Source organism: Ictalurus punctatus, chromosome 18, assembly GCF_001660625.3.
Source record: "Ictalurus punctatus breed USDA103 chromosome 18, Coco_2.0, whole genome shotgun sequence".
NCBI classification, from domain to species: domain Eukaryota; kingdom Metazoa; phylum Chordata; class Actinopteri; order Siluriformes; family Ictaluridae; genus Ictalurus; species Ictalurus punctatus.
This window is the reverse complement of record NC_030433.2, coordinates 23,430,750-23,446,398: the sequence shown is the minus strand read 5'-3', so window position 1 is coordinate 23,446,398 and position 15,649 is coordinate 23,430,750. Positions and strand designations below refer to the sequence as shown.

Sequence of the window (15,649 nt, the reverse complement as noted above, 5' to 3'; positions counted from 1 at the left end):
AGCATTATATCAAGTCAAGTTATGTTTTTGTTTCTCATTTTAATTACGCGTTTGGTTTATACACTGTTTGTTTATATTTAGTATTTTTTTGGTTTGTTTGTTTTTTTCTAGTTTTTTTCTGATTTCTGCATGTGCATCTGTCTCCCTGAACTTTCCATTGGGACAGAAAACATGTCTTGAATGTTGATGACCAGGGGGATTTTGTTGTTGTTGTTGTTGTTGTTGTTGGCCTAACAGGACATTTACAAGACAGAATTGTGTTTTCCAAAGCACATGTGGAATGCACACTTGTCTTAGTGTCTAAACATTTAAAATATGTATATCCTTTTGTAATGAGGAAAAAGCAAGCATGTTGCCTCTCTGTAAATGGCGATAATGAGCGTAAATCAAGAACAACAACAACAAAAAGAGTATAGTTCTAAACTTGGTTGAAGTGTGTAAGCTTTAATTAAAAATTTATAGTGATTGAATTCATTATTTGTTTCCTCCATTACAATCATACCCAACCTGGTCAGACTGAGTGTCAATAGTGCTCTGTTAATGACTCTAGGTGATTATTCTTTGGAGTATAAATCAATCATAGTACTTCCACTTGAGTTTTTAAACATGAATTTAAATAAGATATTCAACCTGTGGAGATATCAGGATTAAACAGCTTAACATCCAACCTGTGAAAACATGGGGTAGTATGGCTAAACGGAAGCCCTTTCTCACAAAAAAAAGAAAGAAAAACCCATCCAAGCCCAACTAAATCACCCCAAACCATGTGGCAAAATGTGTAATATTCCGATGAGACCAATTCCAAAAGGAATGATAATTCCATAATTATAAATGGTATGTTTGGTGCACAAAAACAAAACAAAAAGCATCTCTAAAAAGAACACCGTACCTAATGTGAAGCATGGGGGTGGCGGCATCATGCTCTAGGGCCGCTTTTCCTCAGACAGAACCGGGGCTTTTATCAAGGTGGAGGGAATCATGAATAGCTATAAATGCCAGTCGATTTAAGTGCAAAACCTTCCGCTAGTAAGCTGAAGAGGAAAAGGAATTTGATCTTTAAGCACGACAAAGACCTAAAGCATACGTCCAGATCAGCAAAGGGATGGCTTCACCAAAAGAAGATCAATGTTATTGAATGACGTTGCCAGAGCCCAGACCTGAATCCAACTAAAACTCGGTGTGGTGACCTGAAGCGGGCTGTGAACAGGAGACGCCCTTACGATGTGATGGATCTAGAATGTTCTTGCACGAAAGAGTGGGAAAATATCGCCAAGTCAAGATGTGCCGCGCTGCTCGACTGAGTGGTGTAATAAAATCAAAGTGTTTCGACAAAGAATTCATTTAGGGGATTGTTTTTTCACGTACTTTTTTAATGTTGTAATTTCACATCGAGGGTGGGAAACGTTCTGACGTGATTTTCCTTGGTTTCATTTTTTTTTTTTTTACGTCGTAAAAACCTGCAATTTTAACACGGGTGTGTAGACTTTTTATATCCGTTGTGTGGGAAACGTTTTGCTGGTCCTGCTTTCATGTGATTTGCAACCAATGCAATAGCATGCTAGCAACCAGCTGATATTCCTTAGAGGGACGCTAAATGGTTGCTATACTATTGCAGGTGGTTGCTAGGTGGTTGCTATGCAAATGTGTTCTGTTGGAACATCAACCTTGCTGCAGGTTTCTTGCCGAGGCAGATTCTTGTGGATTTATTTACAAAAAATATTTTTATAGCTGACGCTTGAACTCTGATCGAAAACTGAAGCTTCTTCCATTCTTACGCTTGCTTGATGAAACTGAGGATTTCTGCTGGAGTTTTCATGCAGATCTTTTCCCATATGATGCTATGAATACTAAACCGAAAGTCTCAAAAGGTAATTCCTTGCAGAAGTGTGAAAACAAAAGGGCTGTAGGTCCAAGTATATGGATTGTTAGTTGCTGTCCTGTTGAGGTGTGGTGTGAGATGTGTAGGTCTTTGCAGTCAAAACACCAGCATTTGCATTTGCACTGAAACGTACCTGTCTCTTCTGACAAGCAGGAAGACCAGAGGCTGTGGTTTTTTATTTCCTCTAAGAATTTTACCTGTATGATACCTGCGTAGGTCTGAGTAGTTTTTGTTCGCTCTGTCTGTCTAACAAAAATGAAACTAGAAACAACTAGAAAGTTGTGAACAAAATTTCATGTTGGCTTGACAGAGACCATTAAACAATGTAGGAGGTGGTTGCTAGGCAGTAGCTATGGTATTCCAGGTGACTGACAGGGTGTTGCTCGGTGGTTGTTATGGCATGCCAGTTGGTTTCTAGACTGTTGTTAGGTGGTTTCTATTCTACGCGTGAAGTTTGCTTAGGTGTTGCTAGGTGGTTGCGTTATCATCACAGCTGGTTGATAGGTATTGCTACCACCTGGAATATCATAGCAACCACCTAGCAACACCCCAGCAGCCAGCTGGATTAACAGAGCAACCACCTAGCAACTGCCCAGCAACATCCTAGTAACCACCTTCCATATTGTTCAGTGGTCTCTGTCAAGCCAGCATCAAAATTCACTCATAAACTTTATCCTGCTAGTTTAATTTCTGTTATTGATATGAAAATAGAACGACCAAAAAGTACACAGACCTACACGGGTACTACACAGGTAAAACGAGACGTTCAAATGCTTAAAGGAAATGCAAAACACAGCTGGTGGGCTTCCTGCTTGTCAGAAAAGGCGTGTACTCTTCAATGCAAATGTAAATGTTGGTATTTAAAACACACACGCATACACATCTCAAGCCATACCTCGACAGGACAGCAGCACCTCACAATTCATATAATCTTACCTACAAACCTTTTGTGTTTGTACATCTGCACAGAATGACCTTCAGATGACCTTTAGATTAGTTTTTAAGACTTTGGGTTGAGTATTCATAGCTTCATATGGGAAAAGAACTTCCGAGTAGAAAGCTTCAGTTTCTGCGAGGAAGCCTGAGAATGGAAGACGCTCCAGTCGTTCGTCGGAGTTCTAGGATCCGCTCGAATAAGTTCAGTAGAATCTGCCGGGGCAAGAAACCGGCAGACAGGATGATTTCCGTGCGCTGGTATGTAATGAATTCTGTAAACGTTACTTAAATATAACACTACAGGTTTGTGTTAAACGACATAAGTGTGTCCATAATTTGTTCAAAATCAGAATATCCATATAGTCATCATTACAATGGAGTAAAAATAAAAAACTGACGTAGTACGTAAGCATGATTTTAGAGTCGAGTCTTCGTGCGTATTTCCGCTTCGTGCGTATTTCCGCTTCGTGCGTATTTCCGCTTCGTTGTCAGGGCAGTAGGTGGTGCTCCATTTTGTCCAGAACGTCGCAAAGAATGGTAAGCTACCGAAACCCGTCAGAAGATTTTTATGTATCCTTATATTTTTATCCTTAAATATACCTCAACTTCTATATATATAGTTTTAACAATTTAACATAAATGTTTACTTTAATTCCTAATATTCATAGTCAACAGTCTTGCTATTCAGCATGCAAGCTTAATACGGCGGTTAGCTTAAACTTCGTCACACAGGCTTTCTTTCCTCGTGATGGCGGACAGGCCTCACCCTGAATCTCCGTCAGTATTAAATAACAAACGCTGATATCAGTTATAGTAAGTTCAAAATACTCAGCAAAGAGGCATATCGTGTTTCATTTTGCACTTTTTGGCTTGTTTGATTTTCATTTAGTGCTAAACTACTAAACACGCAGATGACGATGCTCTACGCTGTGTTTGGTTCCTAACCGCGACGTTAGCGGTTCATTTAAACTGTGAGTCATTGTAGTACGTTAGTTACATTTCAGTTTATACTTCATAAGGGTGTGTAATGTAACGGCTATAAAGCAGTTAGAATGAAACTACGTGTATGAATCAATTTTATTTTATTTATTGTATCATCATTTGTATCACGTGGCGGCTGTGGATCAGGTGGTAGAGCGGGTTGTCACTAATCGTAGGGTCGGTGGTTCGATTCCCGGCCCGCGTGACTCCACATGCTGAAGTGTCCTTGGGTAAGACGCTGAACCCCGAGTTGCTCCCGATGACAAGTTAGCGCCTTGCATGGCAGCTCTGCCACCGTTAGCGTGAGTGTGAATGTGTGAATGAGAACCAGTGTAAAGCGCTTTGGATAAAAACGCTATATGTGCGCCATTTACCGTTTACTTAATACTGACGCAGATTCAGGTTGAGGCCTGTCGACCAAGAGAAGAATCCTGTGTGATGAAGTCAAAGCTTAAACTAATTGACGTCTTGAACTCGCTTGACGAATAGCAAATGTTAAATATTTCCGTTAATAATGAACAACTATATGAAGCTTTTATGTCAATTTTCTTTTTCACAAACATACTGTAACATTAGTCATTCTTCTGTATTATAAACATGTCACCAAACACTACATGTAGGTCTTATTTCTCTGTGTTCTGCAGTTTCCAGTTCAGTGTGTGGACGACCAGGCTGGATTAAATGGCGTGGTTATTTATGAGAACCACATTTTCCCCATTTCAAATCCCAGATCTCAAATCCCAGTAAGTTTCCTTATTCCTCTCTCTCTTTTCTATTTTTCTCATTTTCATTCTAATAAATGCCGGTAGCGTTATTAACACCAACAGTGTATTACTCCCACACAGGAATTTTAACGTAGGTCTTTTTTCTCTGTGTTTTGTAGCGTCCAGTTCAGTGTGTGGACGACCCGCTGCCTGAAAACGCCGTGGAGGTTTACGGAAACGAGGAATTCCCGCTGAGAAATCAGCTACCGGTAAGTTTCCTTTTGTACTTCTATTTTTTTTTTCTTATTTTCATTCTAATAAATGAAGTTAGCATTAAAAACACCAACAGTGTTTTATTCCCAGATAGAAATTTTAATGTAGGTCTTTTTCTCCATGAAAAGACCTAGATTTTATTCATTAATAACACAGAACAATTAAGGTAACATTAAAGCGCACAAATGTTGTTTTAACCTCACAGGAATTTTAACGTAGGTCTTTCTCCCCCCATGTTTTGTAGCTTCCAGTTCAGTGTGTCGACGACCCGCTGCCTGAAAACGCCGTGGAGGTTTACGGAAACGAGGAATTCCAGAAGAGAAATCTGCTACCAGTAAGATTCCTTTTGTAATGGCTGCTCCTTTAAAACAAAATGGGGCTGTTAATTGATTTGCGCTCCAGTCACGTGCCTCCTATTGCATTCTGGGTACTGACCAGTGACCTGTTTGAGAAAGGAAACTACTACTGCTTGGGTAAGACGCTGAACCCCGAGTTGCTCCCGATGACAAGTTAGCGCCTTGCATGGCAGCTCTGCTACCACTGGTGTGAGTGTGAATGTGTGAATGAGAACCAGTGTAAAGCGCTTTGGATAAAAACGCTATATGTGCGCCATTTACCGTTTACTTAATACTGACGCAGATTCAGGTTGAGGCCTGTCGACCAAGAGAAGAATCCTGTGTGATGAAGTCAAAGCTTAAACTAATTGACGTCTTGAACTCGCTTGACGAATAGCAAATGTTAAATATTTCCGTTAATAATGAACAACTATATGAAGCTTTTGTGTCAATTTTCTTGTTTACAAACATACTGTAACATTAGTCATTCTTCTGTATTATAAACATGTCACCAAACACTACATGTAGGTCTTATTTCTCTGTGTTCTGCAGTTTCCAGTTCAGTGTGTGGACGACCAGGCTGGATTAAATGGCGTGGTTATTTATGAGAACGACATTTTCCCCATTTCAAATCCCAGATCTCAAATCCCAGTAAGTTTCCTTATTCCTCTCTCTCTTTTCTATTTTTCTCATTTTCATTCTAATAAATGCCGGTAGCGTTATTAACACCAACAGTGTATTATTCCCACACAGGAATTTTAACGTAGGTCTTTTTTCTCTGTGTTTTGTAGCTTCCAGTTCAGTGTGTGGACGACCCGGTGCCTGAAAACGCCGTGGAGGTTTACGGAAACGAGGAATTCCCGCTGAGAAATCAGCTACCGGTAAGTTTCCTTTTGTACTTCTATTTTTTTTTTTCTTATTTTCATTCTAATAAATGAAGTTAGCATTAAAAACACCAACAGTGTTTTATTCCCAGATAGAAATTTTAATGTAGGTCTTTTTCTCCATGAAAAGACCTAGATTTTATTCATTAATAACACAGAACAATTAAGGTAACATTAAAGCGCACAAATGTTGTTTTAACCTCCCAGGATTTTTAACGTAGGACTTTCTCCCCCCATGTTTTGTAGCTTCCAGTTCAGTGTGTGGACGACCCGCTGCCTGAAAACGCCGTGGAGGTTTACGGAAACGAGGAATTCCAGAAGAGAAATCCGCTACCTGTAAGATTCCTTTTGTAATGGCTGCTCCTTTAAAACAAAATGGGGCTGTTAATTGATTTGCGCTCCAGTCACGTGCCTCCTATTGCATTCTGGGTACTGACCAGTGACCTGTTTGGGAAAGGAAACTACTACTGCCACTGCTACTAGTACCACTATTACTATTGCTACTACTGCTGCTACTACTGCTATTGCTACTACTGCTACTACTACTGCTACTACTGCTACCACTATTACTACTGCTACTACTACTGCTACTACTACTACTGCTGCTACTACTACTGCTACTACTACTGCTACTACTGCTACTACTACTGCTACTACTACTACTACTACTACTACTGCTACTACTACTATTACTGCTACTACTGCTACTGCTACTACTACTACTACTACTGCTACTACTGCTACTACTACTACTGCTAAAACTACTACTACTGCTGCTGCTGCTACTATTACTACTACTACTACTACTACTGCTACTACTGCTACTACTACTGCTACTACTACTATTACTGCTACTACTACTACTACTGCTGCTGCTGCTACTACTACTGCTACTACTACTACTACTGCTACTACTACTACTACTACTACTACTACTGCTGCTGCTGCTGCTACTACTACTGCTACTACTACTGCTACTACTACTGCTACTACTACTACTACTACTACTACTACTACTACTGCTGCTGCTGCTGCTACTACTGCTGCTACTACTACTACTACTACTACTACTACTACTACTACTACTGCTACTACTACTACTGCTGCTGCTAAAACTACTACTACTGCTACTACTACTATTACTACTACTACTCTACTACTGCTACTACTACTACTACTACTACTGCTGCTAAAACTACTACTACTGCTGCTACTACTAATTCTGTTGATTCAGGGGTCCAGGGTGTCAAAAACCCAACGATACACAGAACATCAGGAGCCCTTCAGCTCTGCTCTAACTGAAAAGGAAGCGGTGATCATACTACTTTTTTTCACTAATTCCATTGGTTTATAATATCCTTGTTTTATAGATTTTATTCATTAATAACACAAAACAATTAAGGTAACATTAAAGCACACAAATGTTGTTTTAACCTCACAGGAATTTTAACGTAGGTCTTCTTCCCCCCATGTTTTGTAGCTTCCAGTTCAGTGTGTGGACGACCCGCTGCCTGAAAACGCCGTGGAGGTTTACGGAAACGAGGAATTCCCGCTGAGAAATCAACTAACAGTAAGATTCCTTTTGTAATGGCTGCTCTGTTAAACAAAATTGGGCTGTTAATTGATTTGTGCTCCAGTCACGTGCCTCCTATTGCATTCTGGGTACTGACCAGTGACCTGTTTGAGAAAGGAAACATACTTTACTCATGCTGCTTTATTTAATTTCCCTTTACATTGCAACGCGTCACTAACGTGGAGTCCGGCCTGAACGATGTATAACCGTAGAATCGATGTCGATTTTAACTGCAGTTCTGTCCTCCATTCATGTATTTAGTGTGATCATATTAATTTGAATAATATCTGTTATGCTGACTTGTCTCTTTGTTTTGTTTTGATATTTCAGTGTGAAGAACCTACTCAGGACGATGGTGACTGGTGTCCAATTTAAAAACATTAAAAGTCTGAAGACACTAAGAACATACGCAAGTGCATTAAAACACTCATTCTCAAATTAAACTGGTGTCAAATGTTGTTTTTCAAATGATGATGTATTTGGTATCGCAGCATTGTATTTCCCTGAGAAAAGAATTCACTTTTGTATAGCTGAGACTTAAGATTCCGTGGGTTGTAAACAAGGTGTGAGGGGCCGAGAACCAAAGCGGCTGAGATGGAATTTCACTTGCAGTATAAACAAGCTGTTAATCAGTAACTAAATTAAAACATTCAATAAAGTCAGTAAAAATGTACAGTACGTAGTTACAAGAGCGAGGGCTGCAAATCTGGTCTTGCTGACGGATCCTGCGAGTTTGAATGGATGCCATGGAACGACCATATGATTTGGTTTGACCTTAACAAACCCTAATCCCGGGAACACTGGGTGTGAGGCGGTAAAACACCCTTAAAGTCCATCTCACTCCATCTACTGGCACTACGGGAGAACCTGGCGCCAACCCATACGGACACTGGGAGAAAATGCCCAACGCGGCACACGAATCCGAGCTTAGGCTCGGATCTGGAACCCTGGAGCCACTCTGCTTCTCATAAACAAACATTTGTAATCAATTCTAGGGGTGTACTCACTTTCATTGCCTGCGGTTTAGACATTAACGGCTGTGTGTTGAGTTATTTTGAGGGGACGGCAAATTTACACTGTTACACAAGCTGTACACTCACTACTTTACATTGTAGCAAAGTGTCATTTCTTCAGTGTTGTCACATGAAAAGATATCATCAAATATTTACAAACATGTGAAGGGTGTACTCACGTTTGTGAGATACTGTCAGAACAGGAATCTGACACTACAGTGTAATTAAGTGAGAGTACAGGTATTCAATTTCCAATTAATACTCCAGTAAAGAATAAATAATACTTCATTATAATAACAAAGTTGAATTACTCGAGTGTTTCGCACGCGTTAAACCGAGTTTCCGTACCACCGCGTCCTTGCCTCCTCCGCACTATTCACACTAACTCCTACTCTGGAGTTGTTAGTAGGAGGCCTGACTGGCTGGTACAACGCAGACGTTCTCACAGAAAGCTTTTAGATTTGCAGCTGTAGTCTGTGTGCCTCCTGCTGGTATGCAAATGGAAGACGGACACAATGTCGAGAGTCAAAGCAGCCATTGATTGGCAGCTGTCCACAGTGCCAGAACTTCTAGTAACTGTGTGAACTTTGCCATTTATAATTTTTTTGTAGGCATCATTAAATGCAAATTCCTCCTTCCATAAATGTTAAAGAAATGTCTCCTAAGGAAAAAAAAATGTCATCGTATCAAGAATTATAAAGGGGCAGCGGTTGCTTGGAGGTTACGGCTCTGGGTGACTGATCAGAAGGTCGGGGGTTCAAGCCCCAGCGCTGCCACTGTCGGGCTCTTGAGCAAGGCCCTTAACCTTCTCTGCTCCAGGGGGCGCTGTATCATGGCCGACCCTGCGCTCTGACCCCAACATCCTAACATGCTGGGGTATGTGAAGAAAAGAATTTCACTGTGACCAATAATGTTGTTAAACAACAACTTAAAAATCTGTTGATTATCAGTCTTAGTGTACACAATTGTTATAAAAGAAGTGACAAACCAATAATTTCATTTGTTGAAACAGCTCTGTGTGAGGTGTCTTCAGTCTTCAGACACAAATTGTGTCCTTTTTTTCTGCCATGTGATTGCAGTTGTACTGAGAGGATTTCAGACGGATATTCATACTTTCCTTTTCATATTGTATACACTGGATAAATAAAGAACAATAGTTTTTTGTAATAAAATAGTTTACTAAATAATGATAATCACAGAGGGATATTTTTCCCTCTCATAATCATAATTGTAGTCCTGAATGTGTCATGGCCTCCCAGCGGTAGTTCCATTCCAGGACCACTAGAGGGCACCTGCGGCCCCCATGTAGAACAACTTCTTCTCTTGCATCCCCATGTAGAACTTCTTCTTCTGTTGTCTCCCTCATTTTCTGTGTAACCATACCCGTGTGTTTGTTAGTTCCCTGCTTGATTTGTGCTCTATTCAATTTCCCTGTTTTTACCCTCAGGTGCTGGAGCATTATATCAAGTCAAGTTATGTTTTTGTTTCTCATTTTAATTACGCGTTTGGTTTATACACTGTTTGTTTATATTTAGTATTTTTTTGGTTTGTTTGTTTTTTTCTAGTTTTTTTCTGATTTCTGCATGTGCATCTGTCTCCCTGAACTTTCCATTGGGACAGAAAACATGTCTTGAATGTTGATGACCAGGAGGATTTTGTTGTTGTTGTTGTTGGCCTAACAGGACATTTACAAGACAGAATTGTGTTTTCCAAAGCACATGTGGAATGCACACTTGTCTTAGTGTCTAAACATTTAAAATATGTATATCCTTTTGTAATGAGGAAAAAGCAAGCATGTTGCCTCTCTGTAAATGGCGATAATGAGCGTAAATCAAGAACAACAACAACAAAAAGAGTATAGTTCTAAACTTGGTTGAAGTGTGTAAGCTTTAATTAAAAATTTAAAGTGATTGAATTCATTATTTGTTTCCTCCATTACAATCATACCCAACCTGGTCAGACTGAGTGTCAATAGTGCTCTGTTAATGACTCTAGGTGATTATTCTTTGGAGTATAAATCAATCATAGTACTTCCACTTGAGTTTTTAAACATGAATTTAAATAAGATATTCAACCTGTGGAGATATCAGGATTAAACAGCTTAACATCCAACCTGTGAAAACATGGGGTAGTATGGCTAAACGGAAGCCCTTTCTCACAAAAAAAAAAGAAAGAAAAACCCATCCAAGCCCAACTAAATCACCCCAAACCATGTGGCAAAATGTGTAATATTCCGATGAGACCAATTCCAAAAGGAATGATAATTCCATAATTATAAATGGTATCTAAAGCATCTCTAAAAAGAACACCGTACCTAATGTGAAGCATGGGGGTGGCGGCATCATGCTCTAGGGCCGCTTTTCCTCAGACAGAACCGGGGCTTTTATCAAGGTGGAGGGAATCATGAATAGCTATAAATGCCAGTCGATTTAAGTGCAAAACCTTCCGCTAGTAAGCTGAAGAGGAAAAGGAATTTGATCTTTAAGCACGACAAAGACCTAAAGCATACGTCCAGATCAGCAAAGGGATGGCTTCACCAAAAGAAGATCAATGTTATTGAATGACGTTGCCAGAGCCCAGACCTGAATCCAACTAAAACTCGGTGTGGTGACCTGAAGCGGGCTGTGAACAGGAGACGCCCTTACGATGTGATGGATCTAGAATGTTCTTGCACGAAAGAGTGGGAAAATATCGCCAAGTCAAGATGTGCCGCGCTGCTCGACTGAGTGGTGTAATAAAATCAAAGTGTTTCGACAAAGAATTCATTTAGGGGATTGTTTTTTCACGTACTTTTTTAATGTTGTAATTTCACATCGAGGGTGGGAAACGTTCTGACGTGATTTTCCTTGGTTTCATTTTTTTTTTTTTTAACGTCGTAAAAACCTGCAATTTTAACACGGGTGTGTAGACTTTTTATATCCGTTGTATGGGAAACGTTTTGCTGGTCCTGCTTTCATGTGATTTGCAACCAATGCAATAGCATGCTAGCAACCAGCTGATATTCCTTAGAGGGACGCTAAATGGTTGATACTATTGCAGGTGGTTGCTAGGTGGTTGCTATGCAAATGTGTTCTGTTGGAACATCAACCTTGCTGCAGGTTTCTTGCCGAGGCAGATTCTTGTGGATTTATTTACAAAAAATATTTTTATAGCTGACGCTTGAACTCTGATCGAAAACTGAAGCTTCTTCCATTCTTACGCTTGCTTGATGAAACTGAGGATTTCTGCTGGAGTTTTCATGCAGATCTTTTCCCATATGATGCTATGAATACTAAACCGAAAGTCTCAAAAGGTAATTCCTTGCAGAAGTGTGAAAACAAAAGGGCTGTAGGTCCGAGTATATGGATTGTTAGTTGCTGTCCTGTTGAGGTGTGGTGTGAGATGTGTAGGTCTTTGCAGTCAAAACACCAGCATTTGCATTTGCACTGAAACGTACCTGTCTCTTCTGACAAGCAGGAAGACCAGAGGCTGTGGTTTTTTATTTCCTCTAAGAATTTTACCTGTATGATACCTGCGTCGGTCTGAGTAGTTTTTGTTCGCTCTGTCTGTCTAACAAAAATGAAACTAGAAACAACTAGAAAGTTGTGAACAAAATTTCATGTTGGCTTGACAGAGACCATTAAACAATGTAGGAGGTGGTTGCTAGGCAGTAGCTATGGTATTCCAGGTGACTGACAGGGTGTTGCTCGGTGGTTGTTATGGCATGCCAGTTGGTTTCTAGACTGTTGTTAGGTGGTTTCTATTCTACGCGTGAAGTTTGCTTAGGTGTTGCTAGGTGGTTGCGTTATCATCACAGCTGGTTGATAGGTATTGCTACCACCTGGAATATCATAGCAACCACCTAGCAACACCCCAGCAGCCAGCTGGATTAACAGAGCAACCACCTAGCAACTGCCCAGCAACATCCTAGTAACCACCTTCCATATTGTTCAGTGGTCTCTGTCAAGCCAGCATCAAAATTCATTCATAAACTTTATCCTGCTAGTTTAATTTCTGTTATTGATATGAAAATAGAACGACCAAAAAGTACACAGACCTACACGGGTACTACACAGGTAAAACGAGACGTTCAAATGCTTAAAGGAAATGCAAAACACAGCTGGTGGGCTTCCTGCTTGTCAGAAAAGGCGTGTACTCTTCAATGCAAATGTAAATGTTGGTATTTAAAACACACACGCATACACATCTCAAGCCATACCTCGACAGGACAGCAGCACCTCACAATTCATATAATCTTACCTACAAACCTTTTGTGTTTGTACATCTGCACAGAATGACCTTCAGATGACCTTTAGATTAGTTTTTAAGACTTCGGGTTGAGTATTCATAGCTTCATATGGGAAAAGAACTTCCGAGTAGAAAGCTTCAGTTTCTGCGAGGAAGCCTGAGAATGGAAGACGCTCCAGTCGTTCGTCGGAGTTCTAGGATCCGCTCGAATAAGTTCAGTAGAATCTGCCGGGGCAAGAAACCGGCAGACAGGATGATTTCCGTGCGCTGGTATGTAATGAATTCTGTAAACGTTACTTAAATATAACACTACAGGTTTGCGTTAAACGACATAAGTGTGTCCATAATTTGTTCAAAATCAGAATATCCATATAGTCATCATTACAATGGAGTAAAAATAAAAAACTGACGTAGTACGTAAGCATGATTTTAGAGTCGAGTCTTCGTGCGTATTTCCGCTTCGTGCGTATTTCCGCTTCGTTGTCAGGGCAGTAGGTGGTGCTCCATTTTGTCCAGAACGCCGCAAAGAATGGTAAGCTACCGAAACCCGTCAGAAGATTTTTATGTATCCTTATATTTTTATCCTTAAATATACCTCAACTTCTATATATATAGTTTTAACAATTTAACAAAAATGTTTACTTTAATTCCTAATATTCATAGTCAACAGTCTTGCTATTCAGCATGCAAGCTTAATACGGCGGTTAGCTTAAACTTCGTCACACAGGCTTTCTTTCCTCGTGATGGCGGACAGGCCTCACCCTGAATCTCCGTCAGTATTAAATAACAAACGCTGATATCAGTTATAGTAAGTTCAAAATACTCAGCAAAGAGGCATATCGTGTTTCATTTTGCACTTTTTGGCTTGTTTGATTTTCATTTAGTGCTAAACTACTAAACACGCAGATGACGATGCTAACACTCTACGCTGTGTTTGGTTCCTAACCGCGACGTTAGCGGTTCATTTAAACTGTGAGTCATTGTAGTACGTTAGTTACATTTCAGTTTATACTTCATAAGGGTGTGTAATGTAACGGCTATAAAGCAGTTAGAATGAAACTACGTGTATGAATCAATTTTATTTTATTTATTGTATCATCATTTGTATCATGGGGCGGCTGTGGATCAGGTGGTAGAGCGGGTTGTCACTAATCGTAGGGTCGGCGGTTCGATTCCCGGCCCGCGTGACTCCACATGCTGAAGTGTCCTTGGGTAAGACGCTGAACCCCGAGTTGCTCCCGATGGCAAGTTAGCACCTTGCATGGCAGCTCTGCTACCACTGGTGTGAGTGTGAATGAGACCCAGTGTAAAGCGCTTTGGATAAAAACGCTATATGTGCGCCAATTACCGTTTACTTAATACTGACGGAGATTCAGGTTGAGGCCTGTCGACCAAGAGAAGAATCCTGTGTGATGAAGTCAAAGCTTAAACTAATTGACGTCTTGAACTCGCTTGACGAATAGCAAATGTTAAATATTTCCGTTAATAATGAACAACTATATGAAGCTTTTATGTCAATTTTCTTTTTCACAAACATACTGTAACATTAGTCATTCTTCTGTATTATAAACATGTCACTAAACACTACATGTAGGTCTTATTTCTCTGTGTTCTGCAGTTTCCAGTTCAGTGTGTGGACGACCAGGCTGGATTAAATGGCGTGGTTATTTATGAGAACGACATTTTCCCCATTTCAAATCCCAGATTTCAAATCCCAGTAAGTTTCCTTATGTAATGCCTGCGCTCTTACAACAAAACGGGGCTGCTTCTCTCTCTCTCTCTCTCTCTTTTCTATTTTTCTCATTTTCATTCTAATAAATGCCGGTAGCGTTATTAACACCAACAGTGTATTATTCCCACACAGGAATTTTAACGTAGGTCTTTTTTCTCTGTGTTTTGTAGCTTCCAGTTCAGTGTGTGGACGACCCGGTGCCTGAAAACGCCGTGGAGGTTTACGGAAACGAGGAATTCCCGCTGAGAAATCAGCTACCGGTAAGTTTCCTTTTGTACTTCTATTTTTTTTTTCTTATTTTCATTCTAATAAATGAAGTTAGCATTAAAAACACCAACAGTGTTTTATTCCCAGATAGAAATTTTAATGTAGGTCTTTTTCTCCATGAAAAGACCTAGATTTTATTCATTAATAACACAGAACAATTAAGGTAACATTAAAGCGCACAAATGTTGTTTTAACCTCACAGGAATTTTAACGTAGGTCTTTCTCCCCCATGTTTTGTAGCTTCCAGTTCCGTGTGTCGACGACCCGCTGGGTTTAAATGCTGTTGTAGCTACCGAAGATCAGACTTTCTCCATGCCATATCAGCCACCTGAGAATGTCCTCATTGTCTTACCCATTGTGAATACACATGTTTATATAGTTAGTACGATCATATTAGTCGTAATATACTTATCATGAACGATTTTTGTTTTGTTTTACGATTTAATACAATAAATGTCTGTAATAAAACTGTGTGTAATGTGTTGTTTGTGGTAAGCTAAGCCATTAGCTAATTAGCGACTCTGACTATCTACCCACATCTTTCTCCAACTCTTTACAGAATTCAAGCTCCGTTTTAGACTTCGTGTCACCTTGGTGTTGTAAGAGCTGCTACAGCCTATAGGAAAATGTGTAAGGAGCATTTTCATAATGGAGGTGGTGTTCACTTTAGAATAGCTCACTTTGTCCGTTGAGATCCGGGGCTCCAGATGGCCACTAAAATGGTCGCCAATGCGACTAACTTTTTAATTTTGCGGCCATGTTTTTTCTGCCAGTCGCCAGTGGCCACCGTTACCCACAAACAAAACTTAAAAACAAATAGAAATGACCATACGTCGTGGTGTGCT

General features: G+C 40.1%; 1 protein-coding gene across 10 annotated transcripts in view; it reads left to right on the top strand.

Moving 5' to 3' along the window:
- The window catches only part of LOC108279288 (uncharacterized), a 21,341-nt gene extending 5,826 nt beyond the window's left edge, over window positions 1–15,515 (top strand). For 3 of the 10 annotated variants that reach the window (XM_053687875.1, XM_053687879.1, XM_053687883.1), the window contains 10 exons: window positions 4,441–4,539; window positions 4,680–4,769; window positions 5,018–5,107; window positions 5,661–5,759; window positions 5,900–5,989; window positions 6,239–6,328; window positions 7,227–7,304; window positions 7,473–7,562; window positions 14,708–14,797; window positions 15,045–15,515. In XM_053687875.1, the coding sequence (XP_053543850.1) occupies window positions 4,441–4,539; window positions 4,680–4,769; window positions 5,018–5,107; window positions 5,661–5,759; window positions 5,900–5,989; window positions 6,239–6,328; window positions 7,227–7,304; window positions 7,473–7,562; window positions 14,708–14,797; window positions 15,045–15,221 (993 nt within the window). In that variant the 3' untranslated portion in view covers window positions 15,222–15,515. Of the gene's footprint in view, window positions 1–3,086; window positions 3,353–4,440; window positions 4,540–4,679; window positions 4,770–5,017; window positions 5,108–5,660; window positions 5,760–5,899; window positions 5,990–6,238; window positions 6,329–7,226; window positions 7,305–7,472; window positions 7,563–7,895; window positions 8,010–14,423; window positions 14,523–14,707; window positions 14,798–15,044 lie in introns of those variants that run through there. The other 7 variants (XM_053687882.1, XM_053687881.1, XM_053687878.1 and 4 more) reach the window with 7 other exon arrangements.
- Window positions 15,516–15,649: the final 134 nt, after the last annotated feature.